Source organism: Vipera berus, assembly GCF_964194415.1.
Source record: "Vipera berus genome assembly, chromosome: 17".
Classification (NCBI taxonomy): domain Eukaryota; kingdom Metazoa; phylum Chordata; class Lepidosauria; order Squamata; family Viperidae; genus Vipera; species Vipera berus.
In genome coordinates this window covers 1406593-1424078 of record NC_138220.1, presented here as the reverse complement: position 1 = coordinate 1424078, position 17486 = coordinate 1406593, and the positions used below count along the sequence as shown (strand labels likewise).

Below are 17486 nucleotides of genomic sequence, written 5' to 3'. Positions count from 1 at the left end.
GGGTTTTTGTCTCTTTAAAATAAGCCCAATATCCACTTAAAAAATGTCTCCAGCTGCTGAAATATTTCCTCCCTCCCCTGGCATTCATTTGGATCTCCCAGTTCATTCGGATCTCTGCTGACTGGGGCTCTTCTTAGCTGACGTCGTCCCGTTTAGAAAACGGTTGAATGAAACTCTGCGTACGTGTGTGGTCAGTCACCACCACGCCGAAGCAAGGCTTGGCTGGGGGATTCTGGATGTTGGAAGTCCGCCCGTCTTTAAAGGAGCTGACACCGGATTAGATAAACCCCGGCACAGTTCTAATAAAGTTTGTCTGCGGAGTGTGCTTTTTTTTTCGAACAGCAAAGTTGGAACTTAAAATTGCGAAGCTCCGCTCTGCACTTTTGGAAAAAAGAACCACTAGGTGGGGGAACTGAGCCGGTTTAGACAGCTCTTTCTCCATTTCTGCCCCCCCCCCAATCCCCAAATTTCTGCTGTGGAATATATAATTTTAGGGGAGGTCTGGCTGAATCCAGAAGCCTCCAAATCTAGTAGTTTATATTTCCAGCAACTTTCCGGAACAGCCTTGGTTGCATCTCAAGGACCGGCTGCCAAGTTGTTTACATCAACAAGAGGTTTTCTGGAAAGACCCACAAAACAGCTGGGCCCGGGTGTGCGGCGGGGGGTGGGGACCAGAGTCTGCCAGGGGAAATTCACCGGGGGGGGGCGAACTGTTCTTGCAGAATCCAGGGTGGCCCTTGAGTTGGCAGGGGCCCCCATCTTACAAAGACATGAGCATACAGGTCGTCCTTGACTTAACGGCCGGAATTGAGCCCAAGATTTCCGTTGCTAAGCCAGACGGTTGTTAAGTGAGCTCTGCCCCCCATTTTACGAACTTCCTTGCCCCCGTTGTTAAGGGGAATCCCTGCAGTTGTTAGAAGTTAGCTACATGGTTGTTAAGCATCCCGGCATCTTGCTTTTCTTCCAAGGTTTTTGCAGCCCCATGGAAGGCCACCAGAACTGAGCAACACACACACACCCCCACACACACACACACCCCTACTCCAAAAATCACATCGGAAGCTTCTAGCATTTTGTTTTCATGGTGACTTGCCCAATTGCCTCTTCGGGAGGGGAGAGAGAAGAACGAGCTCTGCCCTCCTATTGTTGCCTGTCGCAGTTCTCGCCAGCATCCAAAAATAGCTGTGGATTTATCGTCCCCATTTAAAGCCTGCTGATCTGGTTGCCCTCCACACATCCTGAGGCAATGAATTCCACAGGTTAACCAATTAGACACTTGTCAAAAAGTCCTGCTTTTGCTCTGCCTTGGCATTAGATCCCTGGGAGTTTTAGAAAGTTTGCAGCCTGTCCCTCCCTCTTTCTTTCTTTCTTTCTTTCTTTCTTTCTTTCTTTCTTTCTTTCTTTCTTTCTTTCTTTCTCGTTTTCTCCTCTCCCTTTCTCCTCCCTTTCCTCTTTCTCTCCCTTTCTCTCTCTCTTTCCCTTCCTTTCTTTCGCTCTCTTTTCTCTCTACTGCAGCCAGTTGCATAGTATTTTTTATTATTATTTTTAAAAACACGCTGGAGAAAAACGGCTCAAAAATAAAGAGCCGAACGACCACACGGCTTGCAAGAGCAGCCTCTGAAATCTCACACCAACCCACCCTCCTCCGAAGGGAGGTGGAGTTGTGTGAGCCCCGTTGCAAAGGAAACACACAAGGGAAGTGGTCAAGTCTGGCTTGCTTTCTTCCTCCGCTGCCAAAGGAGGAACTCGGCATGACGACAGCCGGAAGCACACACAGAGACACACACAAAAAAGCCACCCGAAGCCGTAGCTTTTTCCACAACAGCCATGATGAGCATAGGGCAGGATTGTGTGGTGCACTAGCTTTGCTGTGAACGTTGGGAAAATTTCTCCACTGAGCGTTGGATGTTTCGGCAACAGCAAAGAGACCCAGGGGGAGACTGACCCCTGGCGCTAAAAGCGAATTTCGTTTCTAGAAGAGTCTGGAGGCCAAATTGTAGGATGTACGGTTGAGGGAGGGAGGTACGTCTACTCTAGAGAAAAGAAGGACTAGGGGTGGCATGATAGCAATATTTGAAGGGCTGCCCCAAAGAAGAGGAGGGGGGTCCCCCTGTTCTCCAAAGCTCCAGAAGGCGGGACAAAAAACAAGGGATGGAAACTTAAGACGAGAAGCAACCTGGAATTAAGGAGAAATTTCCTGACAGTGAGGACAATTAAAACAGTGGAACAGAAGTTGCCTCCAGATGTTAACGGGTGCTCCATCGCTGGAGGTTTTCAAGAAGAGATTGGTCCACGTTTTCTCTGGAATGGTCTAGGGTCTCCTGATTGAGCAGAGGGTTGGACTGGAGGACCTTCAAGTATTCTGTCTGATTGATTGATTGATTGATTGGTCTAGGGCCTCCTGCTTGAGTAGGAGGTTGGGCTAGAAGACCTCCAAGGTCCCTCCTGGCTCTTATTCTCTACACTATCCCAGATACAAGATTGCCCAGTCTTATTTTTGAAGACCTCCAGTGATGGAGCACCCACAACTCCAGCAGGCAAGCTCTTCCATTGATTAATCGTTCCTGCGCGTGCACACACACACACACACACCAGCTGGCTGGGGAATATTTACACTTGGCAGGTGTAAAAATTGTGAAGTTGCTTCCCAAACCAGTCGGCGCGGGTACTGTCCAGCTGCTGAAGTCTGGATTTAACTTGGAAAATCCGGCAGCCAGAACTGCCCACGGTTGCCTTTTTCCTCAAGGAAAATCCCCAGCTCCTTGAGAAAGCTCACTTAGCCACTCTTTCGCTGAGCAAAATGCTCAGGCTTACCTTTACGACGGTCGCAATGTCTCAGGAGTTACGTGAAACACACACCCCCTTTCCCCCCCCCCCAAAGAAGCAAAGTGAACAGAGAAGCCAAACTCACTTAGCAACTCTGTGACTAATTTAACAACTGCAGGGTTTCACTTAAAGGTGGCAAGAAAAGTCACAAAATGGGGCCAAATTCAGATTGACAAATGTTTCCATTAGCAACATAAATTTTGATTCACTTAACAGCTGGGGGAAGCAAGGTCGTAAAATGAGGCAACGCGTGTCTAAATGCGTGTCTCTGCTTAACCACAGACATTTTGGACTGATCACAAGTGGGGGAGTAGCTGTAGAGAATCCCAGGTTTTTTATTTTATTTTTTACTTTTCTACCCGCTTTCTAATGACGAGCATGTATCAAGCTGGGCCACATTAAAATGTGTGGACTTCAACTCCAAAACTCGCCCAGCCGCAGCACAGCAGATCCCCCTTGGGGGTTATCCAGCCCCGTGTGCAGAAAGTGGTCCCGTTCAGGATGGGGGACGAAAAAGAGAAGCTGGTATCCCCTCCCCCCCCCGCCCTGCAAGCCTGATGGGGCAGCACCCCCTCCCCACCCCAGCCTTGAGCGTCCCAAATTGGCGCCTCTTTGACCCGTTGTGTGTGGCTATGGCCTGTAGGAAAGGGGTAAAAAATGTGGCCTTTTGTATGTAGATGTGGGAAAGCCTGGGGGGGGGGGGAAACCCAGAAAAATTGGGAAAAACGGGTTTTCCCCATTTTTTTCCAAACGGCTTTGGGAAAAATTTTTTTTTTTTAAAAATCCTTTTTCTCTCCCCCCCTCACCCCCAATTTTCCCCAGGTTTTTTTCCCCCCAGGCTTTCCCATCTCTATTTGTGTGTGTAATGTGTAGCAAGCAATGAATCTTCGCACAAATTTTGGTCTGCCCCCCCCCTTTTTTGGGGGGGACAAAGAATAGATATTGGCCCCTTCTGGGCACGCAGGTCAGCACTCGCCGTCCAGGAGAAGTTGCCATTGTGTTGTTCAGCAGCCCCCCAAAAAACCTACAGCTGGACCTCATCTGGCGCATCTTCCGGTGAGCCCATGACTCCCCCGTCCCATCGCAGCTGTGGCAGAAATAGGCAGCCTTGGATGCTGGTCCCCCTGCCTGCCTGCCTGCCCGCCTGCCCCCTCCCTCTTTGAGGGAAAGGTGGGGCCCTTCCAGGAGGAGAGAGGCATTGCAAAAAAGGAGCCAGCAATTCGGACAGTCGGGTCTCTTCCGACGTGAAGAACAACGGTTGCAGGAATTGGGTATGTCTAGTCTTAACAAAGAGGAGGATCGGGGTGACATGATAGCCGTCTTCCAATAGCTGAGGGCTCTGCCCCCCGAAAGGGGGGGGGTCCCCCTATCCTCCAAGGCACCTGAAGGCAGGACGAGAAGCAACGGAGGGAAACTAAGCAAGGAGAGAAGCGACCTGGAATTAAGGAGGAATTTCCTGACAGTGAGGACCATTAACCGGTGGAACAACCTGCCTCCAGAAGTTGTGGGTGCTCCAACAGTGGAAGATTTTAAGAAGAGATTGGACCACCATTTGACTGAAATGGTATGGGGTTTCTTGCCGGAGCAGGGGGTTAGACTAGATGACCTCCAAGATCATCTTCCAGCCCTAGGGTTTTATAAGGCAGAAGAAAGAGAGAGGGATGGATGGATACCAGGAAGGAATGAAGGAAAAGCAAGAGAAAAAGGAAGGAAATGAAAGACGAAGGAAGGAAGGAAGGAAGGAAGGAAGGAAGGAAGGAAGGAAACAACAAGAGAAAAAGAAGGAAGGACACCTCCAAAGCACCTGAAGGCAGGACAAGAAGTAAAAGATGGAATCAAGGAGAGAACGAAGGGAGAAAGTTTCCACCTTGGGACCAGCAAAGTCAGTGGGGAAGCCCGATCCACTTAACAACTGTCTCATTAGCTTAACAACCTCAGCGATTCACTTAACAATCCGGGGCAGCCAAGGTCTCGCAAAAGGGGGCAAAACTCAGCGGCAGTTGTGGGTCGACGGCCACTTGTGTACGGTAACCATGCCCTCTCCCAACCCCAAATTACAATCACGATTGGAAACTTTAAATATTTTTCTTCTTTTTCTCTTTCTTTCTTTCTTTTTTTTTTTTTAAAAAAAAGGCTCTCTGTTCCCTCCTTCGCGACCCTTGTCGGTCAGGGAGCTGAAGACCGCGTCCCATAAGTATCCATGGCTGGCTGGCTGGCTTTCCTCTCCCGGTCACCGACACGTGTGCATTTCCACCAGCCGGTGGCACTGTTTACACTTGACAAAGCAGCACCAATGGAACTTGCAGCTGCAGCGCTCTACCACTTGAACTTCGTCCGTGTGGAATCCCCGGCCGCAGCACATGAGCTCACAGCCGTCAATGGCCTTGGAGGTCTTGTTGCAAGACCTCCCCTGGGTGCCCAGCACGCCGTTCTTGAGGTCGTGGTCGCAGAAATCGGGGCTGGCATCCAGATACACCAGGTCCTCGTCCGTGTGCGGCTTGAACTGGGAGTTCTTGGGGACTAGCACCTTGGCCGAGCCGATCTTCCGCTGCTCCACCTCGGTGGCCCCGTCAAACTTCTCCTTCAGCACGTGGCCCACTTTGCGGAAGGGAGGCATGGCTTTCCAGCAGGTCTTGACCTCGCACGAGCCGGACACGCCGTGACACTTGCACTCCACCCTCATGTGGTTCAGGATGGCCTGGGAAAAAGAAGTTGAGGTAGCTGCAACGAGGAGGCCGAGGCTTACCTTGGGAGTAGTTGCTGGAGGGGTAGGCAGGCCCGTGGTGCTGTTACCTTTCGCCCGGCTTCGTTGTTATGGAGGTTCATGAGGGCTCGGCTGGAAGACGCCCCTTTGCTTCTCTCCCGCACGTCCACAAACGACTGGGAGAAAGCAACGCCGTAAGCGATGTTGTCGGAGCAGCCGGACCACTGGAAACCTAGAGGCAGAAACAGAGGAAGAACTTGATGCCAAGAGACGAGAATATTTGTAGCTCAGCGTTGAACTGTGCAGGGTCCCTGATGCTCCCTGAGTGTGGTTTCCTTGCAGACGTTTCAGGACCCAGCTAGGTAATATCGTCAGTGCTAGAAGAGAGTAGGGTGTGTGGAGAAGAGGAGGAGGAGGAGGAGGAGTGTAGGGTCCTCAATGCACTCTTGATATGTTTCATGATCCAACTTGGGAACATCTTCAATACCAGAAATGCAAACCCCACTCCATTCTTCTGCTGATGATGTTCCCTAGTTGGGTGAAATGAAACGTCTGCAAGAAAAGCACCACGTCCAGAGAGCACCCAGGACCTCACAGTCCTCCTCCTCCTCCTCCTCCTCCTCGCACAAAATAATAAAAAGGATTAAAAAAAAACCAAATTGATAAAACAACTGTGTGATAGCACAAGAAAAAAAAGTGTTAGTGGCTTTCAAGGGAGTGTGTGGCGGCGTTTCCTGCGGCTAAACGAAACGGCTCCCACGGTTTTGTAAGACAGGATGCCAACGCCACCGAAGCCCTGCGCCGGGCCCGTTTCTCCACGGGGAGGAGAAGAGCCTTACCCTGAGGGCTGACGCCGTGCACCGTGTGATCACAGCCACACTTCTCCAGCTCTCCACTGCTGCAGGCCCTGGTCACGGCAAAGGCGACGCCAGCGGAGGAGATGGCGTAGACGAAGGCCGCTTCTCGTGTCCCTGGCAGAACAGAAACGAAACAAAAAAAGACCCCGGCGATCACATCTTGCTTATAGCCGTCGTGAAGGTCACTGAATTGCTGGTACGACGAGGATTACCTGCATATGTTTTCTTTTTCCCCTTTCTTTTTCTTTACACCTTTTCAAGGCTTTTTTTTTAACTTTTGACTGTTAGTTTGATGTGTGTGTGTGTTTAAAACTCTTGGTCCAAAAAAAGACCCCTAGATGTGGTCAGTAGCAGCAGGAATGGGAGCCGTTTGGGAGCAGGCTTAGTCAAACAGAAACATGCCTCTTAGATCAACTCGTGGCCGGGGTCCTCCCAAGCTGATGACATAGCGGATGCCGCTAGAAGAGGAGAAGAAGACGAACACAAGGCAACCGGGTTTGTTATTTGAGGGCCTGTCACAGAGAAGAGTGTGTGTGGGGGGGTCAACTTATTCTCCCAAAGCACCAGAAGGCAGGAGGAGAAGCAACGGATGGAAACTGATCAAAGAGAGAAGCAGCCTGGGATTAAGGAGAAACTTCCCAACAGTGGGAACGATTAACCAGTGGAACAGCTTGCCACCAGAAGTCGTGGGCGCTCCATCACTGGAGGTTTTTAAGAAGAGACTGGACAGTCGCTTGTCTGAGATGGTAAAGGTTCTCCTGCTTGAGCATATAAATTAAAGATATTCTGCGTGTGTCCTCGCTTGGTCTCTCGCCGAACTTTCCCGGCCCTGTAAAGGAGATCGCCCTGTTTCCCCCCCCCCATTCCTCTGGAGAAGCTCTAGAAGAAATGGCGGTCTGTGCCCCCCTCCCCTCCCGATGCCGGCGGGTGGGGTGGGGCAGGCCTCTGCAAGCCAGAGGGAATATTGGTTTAGCGGTTCTCCATTAAACCTTGCGACATCCAGTTCCTGCCGATGGTGGTTAGAGGCAGGACAGAGGCTTCTGTCTCGACCCTTTCGCTGCCCTCCCTCCCTCGGCCACTCTCCTCCCCAAACGGAGCAAAGGAATGGGCAGAAATGCCCTCTTTCGGGCGAGAGGCTTTCAAAGCCCAAACCTGGCCAATCTGGGCAGCTTTGGCTCCGGGAAGAGAGTGCGTGTGTGGGGGAAACGGGACACCTCCATCTGGAGAAGCAACTGCACGACCTTTGAATTAATTGTGGTTAATGACAGGCTGAAGCTAGCTGGTCTCGCTCTGCGGCCGCTGGGAAGAGAGCGAGCTTCATTCCTTGGTATTTTTGGTATGTCCAGGGCACAGAGCAGCCCCCCCCCGCCTTTCCCCTCCCTGAAGACAAGCAAGGGAAAGTTAAATTAGAAGGCAAGGGGGCTTTTAAAAAGGAGGAGGCTCGCTGCCTCAAAGGGAGGCCAGATGCAAATCCAGCGATTAACAGATGGAGGAGAAGAAGAAGCAAGCGCTTAGGAGAAGCGTTTCCACCCAATCTCGCCCCTTTTTCTGGCTTTGGCTTTTTTTTTTCTCCCCCCCCCCCGCCCACCTCTGCTGCAGATTCCCTGGAAACCTGTCAGTAAGGTGCAAAAAAACCCAACAACATTTGATCGTCAGAGCCCTAAAAGCAAGGGGGGGGGAAAGCAATCTATGTCTCCACCAGGTTTGGCAGCTCTGGGCTGAAAGCTCTTGTTCCTCGCCGCTACATTTCATTGCAGGCTTTGGTGACCGACTAGGAAGGCCGACTTGTTAAAGGAAAGCTGTGCAGAGGAGGAGGAGAAGGAAGGTGGGAAGACGGAGAAGAGGGTGGAGGAGGAGAGGAAGGGGAAGGAGAGATGGAGAGATGGAAGGTTGGAAAGAAGATGGAGAAGGAGAATTGAGAGCCGTTTAAATGCAGTGTTTCTCAACCATGGTGACTTGAAAATGCACGGACTTCAGCTCCCAGAATTCCCCACACCCTCCTCCTCTGCCGCCTTGCCCTCTCCCCACCGGCCCCCTGCGGGACCGCCGTACCTTGCGTGACCACCTTGCCAAAGACCGGCAGGCTCTCCAAGGTGGAGCAGTTCCATCGGCGGTTACGGAACTGGAACTGGCACTCCTCAATGGCCAGCTGCGCCCCCCGGCGCACCGAGTCCATGACCTCCAAGTTCCTCTTGCACATCTGGACTTGGCGCTGGATCAGCCCCTTCAGCTTCTCACACGTCTCCTCCTCGGAGATGCTGCCCACCGAAGAGAGCTTGGCCAAGTACCTGCCGGGGGGGGGACACGTCGGGGATTAAACTCGTCCAACTTTTTTTTTCTTTTTCTTCCCTCGTAGCTCGTATTTTTCCTCTCCCCCCTTCCTTTCTTTCTTTCTTTCTTCTTCCCCTAATTTCCTATTTTCATTTTGTATATGTATACGTACATATGTATATGTATATAATTGTCCTCAGCGTTAGACAGTTTCTCCTTAGTTCTAGGTTGCTTCTCTCCTTGATTAGTTCCCATCCGTTGTTTCTTGTCCTGCCTTCGGGTGCTTTGGAGAACAAGGTGACCCCCACTTCTTTGGGGAAGCCCCTCAAATACTGGAAGGCTGCTGTCCTGTCACCCCCCAGTCCTTCTTTTCATTCAATTAGACACCCCCAATTTTTGCAACGGCCGGAGACTCTTCTCAAGCTTCCTGGCTGTGAGCTGGAGATTCCCAGCCTGCTTGTTCCCACCTAAGCCAGGTTTTTGCCTGTTTTAGGGTGCTGACTGATTGATTGATTGATTGATCTGGGATTATAGGTTATAGAATAACAGAGTTGGAAAGGACCTTGGGGGTCTTCCAGTCCAACCCCCCCAGGCTGTGCCCCTTCCCCAAACCTGTCCTGCATCCTGTGGCTTCTCCAGCTCAACAGCTGTCCTTTGTCTCCCCCCAAAACGGAAGTGGACAGGGCCGGCCCTGTCAGGCCTGAGGAGACTCACTGTGTCCCAGGGCCGTCCGGCCAAGATCAGCAGAACGAGGACAGGGGCTGCCAGGAACCTCCCTCGGCCTGGGCAGCGCTGTGATCCAGCGGAGGCTCCCTCCAAACCGCTTCCCCCTCCCGAAGGCCAGGCTGGGCCTTTTTTTTTTTTCCTGGCTGCTCCGCGCTGCACGAGGTCAGCAAACCCTGCAGGCTGCAGCTGCAGCGGCTGAAAAGCTGCTGGGGACCAGCACATCCTCGCTGAACTCAAAGGAGTCATGGCATCGTCGGGCCGGAAGGGACTTTGAGAAGTCGGAAGGGCCCCGAGAGGCCATCTAGTCCAACCCCCTGTCCAAGCAGGGGAACCTACACCGTTCCTAATTAGGATTCCTAAGCAGTCCTGAGATAGGCTGCTCTCCAACCCCCCTCCCTCTTCTATTTATTTATTTATTATTATTTATTATTTGGATTTATATACCGCCCCTCTCCCGAAGGACTCGGGGGGGGGGGCGGTGTACAGGGCAATTAAAACACTATATACAACACGTAATATATGCCTGATCCTACCCGTTGTCACGCACCCTTTGCAAGGCATAACCAGATGGCCAGGACAGGAGCATAGGAGGTTGCCATTTTGGCAGCGCAAGCCGGTCAAACCATATTCTTCCCCCCACACACTTGTCCCCCCCCTCCACGTCCCCCGGGAGAGTTCCCAGAGTTTTTCCAGCCGATGGCAGCATCAAAGCAGAGGCAGAGGCGTCTCCAGAACTCCTCTTTCAAATCCTTCCAAACAGATGCTCCAGATAAGAGCTTTCCCAAACAAATGCTTATTACTGCTACGGGGAGGATGAAAATGAAGATTAACGCCTGTTGTTTCAGCGATAAAGGCTGCTGTCCTCCAGGCTCAAGAGTGGGGGGGGGGGAAACGAAGGAAAAAACAGTCTGCCAGATGTCATGTCTTGTGGCTCAGCAAAGCTTCGTGAAAAGGGGGCTCACTGGAGGTTTTTAAGGCCTCATTGATTGATTGAGATGGTCTAGGGTCTGCTGCCTGAGCAGGGGGTTGGACTAGAAGACCTCCAAGGTCCCTTCCTTCCCACGCTGTCATTCTTTGATTGGCATGACCTCCCAGTTTAACCCCCAGCCACAAAAGTTCTTTTCTAGCGATTCTGCACCTTTGCGCATATCCTGCCTTTTATGTACTGGTGTCGCCTAGTAGGAAAGTTTCCTAACAAGCTGCCAATTCAATAAAGACGTGTCTTCATGCAGGCAGCAGCAGGAAGATAAGAGGTGGGAAGGAGAACTAGGTTTTACACACACACACACCACCCAGCGATTTCTTTCTTTCGGGGTTGAGCTGGGAGCACACCCAAGGATCTGCACCTCTGGCTTCGATTCACGCAAGGCAATTTGCAAAGGATGCCAGTCCCAACACGTCTTGCGAGCCTCCGAGCCCTTTTTCAACATTTTTGACAGATCCTCCTTCGTTTTTCTACACACCGACAAAAAAAGGAACACAAATCAACGCAGGGCAGGATCAGCCGGGGAGAGGGGGGGGGTGGTTTCCAGGGTGTAGGAAAAGGCCGCTTGGTGGACATATGCCTGGCCAAAGGGGGCACAAGATGCTCTTTGTTGCAGGGGCCGATGCCCACCACACGCACAGAACATAGAATCATAAGGTTGGAAGGGACCTTGGAGGTCATCTAGTCCAACCCCCTGCTCAGGCAGGAAACCCTGTACCATTTCAGACAAATGGCGGTCCAGTCTCTTCTTAAAAACTCCCAGTGTTGGAGCATTCACCGCTTCTGGAGGCGGGTTGTTCCACTGGTTAATTGTCCTCACTGTCAGGAAATTTCTCCTTAGTTCTAGGTTGCTTCTCTCCTTGATTTAATTTCCATCCATTGCTTCTTCTCCTGCCTTCTGGTGCTTTGGATGATAGCTGGGCCCTTTCCCCCCCCCACCGCCCCCTTTGTGGCAGCCCCTCAAACACTGGAACCCCGCTATCATGCTACCCCTAGTCCTTTTCCTGGCTGAGGAATTCTGGGAGTTGAAGTCCACCAGCCATCCAAGGGCCAAGGTTGAAGACCCCTGCTCTAAAGTCTCGCCGTCTCTTTCTCTTTCGTAAGCGCTTCTCCTTGCTCTTCTCTCTCTTCCTCCCACCCACCAATATCCTGCCTTTCCTCCCAGGAGTTTGAGGAAGCCCACTGACCCACCACAAGCACAGCCTTGGGAGGGTGGTCAGGACGAGGCTTTGCCGCAGATCCCAGGGGCCACATCGTTCGAATGCCGGGCCCTGCTCCAACACCGGCCCCACCAGCCGGGGTCTTTGCCTCCAGGAGCCATCTTTAACCTTTCGGCTACATCGCACAATGTGTGGCTCACAGCCCTGACGTTTCGACTGACCGGAGAGAGTGCTTGGGGCCCTCTTCACAGCCCTTGAAAGGTTGACACGGACATTTACACGTTATCCCAAGATAGTCCTCGTATGGCGGTGTTTCCGGAGAGCCACTTCGACACGCTTGGATTACTCCTTACAAAAAGCGATCCCAGCCTGGGCGCCCGTGCGCTACGGCCAGTCCTCGGCTTAACACAGTTCGGTTAGCGACCTGTTCAAAGTTAACGACGGCGCTGAAAAAAAATGTGACTCAGGACCGTTATTCGCACTTTGCACAGGAAGGATGGCGAGGCGATTTCCAGCAACGTCTTCTCTCTAGAAACTCTTTTAGGGTGATAGAGCGGGAAGGGACCTTGGAGGTCTTCTAGTCTAGCCCCCTGCCTAAGGGAGGAGTCCTTACACCATCCCAGACAAATGGCGGTCCTATCTTTTCTTGAAAAGATAATATTTTCGTATAATATTTATGTATACGAACTAAACACTCTCTTGTTTTATTGCGAAACGCGCTGGGAGAGCTTAACCGCTAATCCGGGCAGGGTTTCTGTGAAAATATGTCCGTCTCCCATCAACTGCCTAAAGGAAAAAAGAATAAGTTCCTCGCCAGGGTAAGAAATGGCTGGGATGGCTCCCACACCCGGGTACACACAGGCCCGAGACGACACACACATACACGCTTGCCACAGACCCCCTTTATCCCCCCCCCCTCTTCAGATGCACGTTAGGTAGTGACACACACACACACACACACCAAAAAAAATTAAAATCAGCAAAGCCCAAGAAGATTTCTCCCCCTTTCCAAAAAGGAAGAAAAATTCTACAGGACAAGACACATCCCAGTGTGGAACTGCTCCAAGTATTTAATATCTCTTGAAAAATCATCGCATTTTCCTCCTCCGTCTCTCCACCCCCCCCACCCCAGTTCCTCATCTCAAGGTCAAAAGAAGCTAAATGGGAAGCTGGGAAAATGCAACTATCCCGCACGGGCAATCTTAAGAAAACGGCCCCCACCGCTGAAAGTCTCATTTGTCCAACTTCTGGGTCGCCGTCGCGGTCCAAGATGAACCCCTGGCATCTTGAGGGCAAACAGGAAGGATGACAAGACCGGGCCTGAGACCTCAAAAACCACCCAAAGTTGGAAGAAATACGGTTCAGCCCGGTTCAAACCCCATAATCGCAGCAGAAGGATTGTCTTTCAGCCAAAGCAGCTGGATTTGCACAATATGCAACAAGAATGGGGGGTGGCGAAACCCCACTTGCATTTTATTCATCGTCGCTTTTTCTCTAAGGCGGGGGGGGTGGTCTCCGAACTTGGTCACTTTTAAGACTTGCGGACTTCAACTCTCAGAATTAAGACTTGGGGGTCTGAAGCGTGGGGGGAAAAATTCTCCCCTTCCTCATTTTGCAAAATGACAGCACCTGCTTTCCCAAACCGCTCAACAACGCGAAAGGCCACTCCGTTTGCACCCCACTTGCCCTCCCCCTCTTTCTCTCATTAGCGCCCCCCCCTTTCCCAGTTTTTTTCATTCCAAAATCCAGAAATGTGTTAAAACTCCACGTTGTAGCAGAATAACCAAGTTGGAAGGGACCTCGGAGGTCATCTAGTCCAACCCCCAGGGCTCAAGCAGGAGACCCTAGACCAGGGGTAGGCAACCTCGGCTCTTTTACGACTCGTGGACTTCAACTCCCAGAATTCCTGAGCCAGCCAAGCTGGCTCAGGAATTCTGGGAGTTGAAGTCCACGAGTCATAAAAGAGCCGAGGTTGCCTACCCCTGCCCTAGACCATTTCAGACAAATGGTTGTCCACTCTCTTGTTATAAACCTCCAGTGACGGAGCGGCCACAATTTCTGGTGGCAAGTTGCTCCACTGGTTAATTGTTCCAACTGTCAGGAAGTTTCTCCTTACTTCCAGGTTGCTCCTCTCCTTGATTAGTTTCCATCCGTTGCTTTTTGTCCTGCCTTCAGGGGCTTTGGAGAATAGCTGGACCCCCTCCTCTTCTTTGGGGCAGCCCCTCAAATATTGGAAGACGGCTGTCCCCACTAGCCCTTCTTTTCCTTAAACCAGACATACCCAATTCCTGCAACCGTCCTTCATAGGTTTTAACCTTGTTTCCTTAATCGCCCGGCCTTTCCCTTCCTGGCACCCCTCTAGAATAGAATAGAGCTGGAAGGGACCTTGGAGATCTTCTAGTCCAGCCCCCTGCTCAGGCTCTACCCTTAATGCAAGCTGTATCCCTGCAAAACCCAGATTGGCGGAGAAGAACAGGCCGAACATTCGACGTGGCCGGATAAATAAGGATTTTTTTTCCTCCACTCCTGCAGAGAAGGACGCCTCAAGGCTGCCCCGCGCACCCACACTTTGGGGCACCTCAAACTGGGGTTGTCCTCGGACCGAGAGCCAGCCGGGCCAGCGAGGCCGGGCCCCAGTTTCCCTTGAACCAGTCCCAGCTCCGCATCCGGGTCTCAATTTAAGCCGCAAATATTTGCCTTCGTCTTTATGATACTGTTAATCGCACTTGTTGTTGAACTGGAGGAAGAAAAATCAAGGCGGGCTGCAAATTTGGCCGGTGCCAAAAGCGGATGAAAGAAAGGCTGGGGAAGGGGTGGGAGAGAGGGAGAGGGGGAGGGAGACCGCTTGAGCCCCTGCGGCCGATGGCCGATGCCCACTCGCAGCCTGAAGCTGCGGAGCCACTGAGATTTTTATAGCTAGCTCTGCAATATATGAACCGGCTTTCAGGGTTGAAAGGCAAATAGTCTTTGACTTAGGACCACAGCGGGACCCAAAGTTTTATGTTGCTAAACGACCTTCCTTAAGCGAATCACTGCAGACGTTAAGCTAGTAAGACGCTTGTTAAGCGATTTCTGGCTCTCCCCCCCCCTTGACTCGGCTTGCCAGAAGGTGGCCAAATGGGATCATGTGACCGTCATAAATATGAATTATTTGCCAAGCCCCTGAGTTTGGGGCATGTGACCGCAGGGGTGCTGCGACCGTCGTAAGTGCAAGACCGGCCGTAAGTCGCTTTCTTCCTGCTGGCTGGGGAATTCTGGGAGCTGATGTCCTCACATCTTAAAGCTGTCACGGCTGAGAAACACTGAGTTAAATAAATAATAATAATAACAGGATAATAGCGCTGGAAGGGACCCTGGAGGTCGTCTAGTCTATACCATTTTCAGACAAATGGCTGTCCAGTCTCTTCCTGAAAACCTCCAGTTTTCTGGAGGCAAGCAAGATTGTGAGGGGTGACAGCTCCACACGCACAAAGAAACCGGGGTTCTCATAGGCATACCAGAAAAAGACCAAGACAGAAAATTTAAAGCTACTTTCCCAACTACTTGCATTAGAAAGAAAACCGTATGTTTAGAAGGATGAGTAGGTAGGTAATCAAGAGAAATCTAAACGGACCCACTGTAGAGGGAGAGTAACCAGCAGCAATCTCATCAATCCCTGTCCGAAGAGGTCTTCCTATAAATTCTAGTTTTCCATCCCCGTTTAAAGCAATAATTGCCTTACTCGTGTATCTTATTTCAGCCTCGCGAGAGACCAAAGAAGCAGAGTTCGACCATCAAAAGCATCCATTTAAAGCAAGGGAAGAGGCAGGTAAGTCTGATCTAACTACTTTGTTTCCTCTCACCCTCTTGAAACGAAGGGGAGGGTGGGAAGCTGGGCAGGTTGCAGAATTATTCTGCATAATAACATCCACAAAACGGGGACACAGAGCAGGCGAACCCCCGAGCTTTTTCAATCCGAGCCCTCGGTTACCGGCCTCAGGGCCTGCAAAACCAGCCTTAGCATCCTGTTCTCCAGTTCTTGGTCAGCCGTGAGAGAAAGGGGGGGAGGAATAAAAAAAAGGCATGAACCCGCACATTTTGACAAAATCGTCCCTTCGGTTGGCTTTAAAGTGGAGGCTGGTCATTTCAAGTCTTATCGTCCAACCGCGGCGGCAATCGTGTAAGGGATGATAACTGGCTAAAAGTGGGTTTATTGTTTGCCCAAGAATGAAAGGTTTACCCAGAGAAGTTGGATTACAAGCCTTTAAACGGGGAACCGCGAAGATAAGTTGGGTCAACATTCAAATTGTGGCAGTAACCTGGGAACTAGCATTCATTCCTCCGTCTGGCTTCATCCTGGCTTTGTGCTCCCTTAGGTTTCCATGTACCAAAATCTCTCTCTCATATCTATCCATCCATCATTTATGTCTAATTTATTATCTCTATCTATCATCTCTCTAATCTCTCTCTCTCTCTCTCTATTATTCTCTCTCTCTCTCTCTCTCTCTCTCTCTCTCTCTCTCTCTCTCTCTCTCTCTCTCTCTCTCTCTCTCTCTCTCATCTATCATCCCTGAAGGTTTTAAAGAAGAGACTAGACAGTCACTTGTCTGAAATGATATAGGTCCTCCTGCTTGAGCAGGGGGCTGGACTAGAAGACCTCCAAGGTCCCTTCCATCTTCTATTCTATTCTATTCTATTCTATTCTATTCTATTCTATTCTATTCTATTCTATTCTATTCTATTCTATTCTATTCTATTCTATTCTATTCTATTCTATTCTATTTCTACTCTATTCTAATTCTATTCTTCTATTCTATTCTATTCTATTCTATTCTATTCTATTCTATTCTATTCTATTCTATTCTATTCTATTCTATTCTATTCTTCATTCCTCCTATTATTCTATTCTATTCTATTCTATTCTATTCTATTCTATTCTATTCTATTCTATTCTATTCTATTCTATTCTATTCTATTCTATTCTATTCTATTCTATTCTATTATTTCTTCTCAACGATTCTGCTAGCCAGGCCTACCGAGGGCCGGTTTTACGCTTTTATTTTTTGTTTTATTTGTAAAACGGATCGTCCGGCCGCCTTTCCCCCAAGGTAACTCCCAGCGGCTTCCCAGGCTAAAAGATAGAAACGACCCCCACCCACCCACCCTCCAAATAAGCAAACCTCCCTTTTTGCCAGCCCGTCGTCCCTTCCTCCTTCGGGGGTCCCCCAAAGTCCCCAAAGTCCCCAGCGCGGTGGGGAGGCGGAGGAGCCCCGGGGGCTGCCCTTCCCCGCCCGCTGCGGCTCCCCCGGCGACCCCCGCCCGCCTCCCCGGACGCCCCTCCCGCCCTCTTCGCCCGCCAGGTGAGAAGGCGAGCCGGGCCCGGCGCACCTGCCCGCCCTCCCGCCCGCCCGCCCGCCCGACTCACAGCCAGTTGCTGGCGTTGGCCGAGGAGGCGGCCAGGATGAGCAGCGGCAGGGAGCGCAGGAGGCAGCGCGGGCTCATCCTGCTCCGCCCGCCCGGGGGCTCCGGGGCCGCCGCCGCCGCCGCCGCCCGCCCGCCCGCTCGGCCCGCCCGCCCGCCGGCCGGCCCGGGCAGCAGCAGCAGCAGCAGCAGCAAGAGCAGCGGCGGCGGCAGGAGCGGAGCCGGACTGTCAGCGCGGCCGGGCGCTGCCGGGATGCGGCGGGCGGGCGGGCGGGGCGCGGCCCCAGGGGGCGGCTCTCGGGGCGGGACGGGGACACCCCCGAGGCGGAGCGCCCGGCCGCCCAGACGCGCCGCCCAGCCCGGCCGGGCTCCGTCCCGGGAAGAGCCGGAGGGCACCTGGGAGGTCTTCTAGTCCGACCCCCGGCTCCAGCAGGAGACCCTGGGCCGTTTCCATCAATCGATCCATCAGAAGAGAGCCGGAAAGGGACCTCGGAGGTCGTCTAGTCTGTGCCATGCCAGACAAATGCCTGTCCAGTCTCTTCTCGAAAGCCTCCAGC

At 51.7% G+C, this 17486-nt stretch overlaps 1 protein-coding gene across 1 annotated transcript; it reads right to left on the bottom strand.

Annotated features, from left to right (window-relative positions):
- Nucleotides 1-4046: 4046 nt before the first annotated feature.
- WNT4 (Wnt family member 4) lies at nucleotides 4047-17062 on the bottom strand. Its single transcript, XM_081341431.1, has 5 exons — nucleotides 16934-17062; nucleotides 8440-8675; nucleotides 6370-6501; nucleotides 5620-5762; nucleotides 4047-5524 (listed from the first exon to the last, which is right to left on the bottom strand). Exons 1-5 carry the CDS (start codon nucleotides 17008-17010, stop codon nucleotides 5057-5059), a joined length of 1056 nt encoding a protein of 351 aa, XP_081197557.1. The 5' UTR covers nucleotides 17011-17062; the 3' UTR covers nucleotides 4047-5056.
- Between the last annotated feature and the right edge of the window lie 424 nt (nucleotides 17063-17486).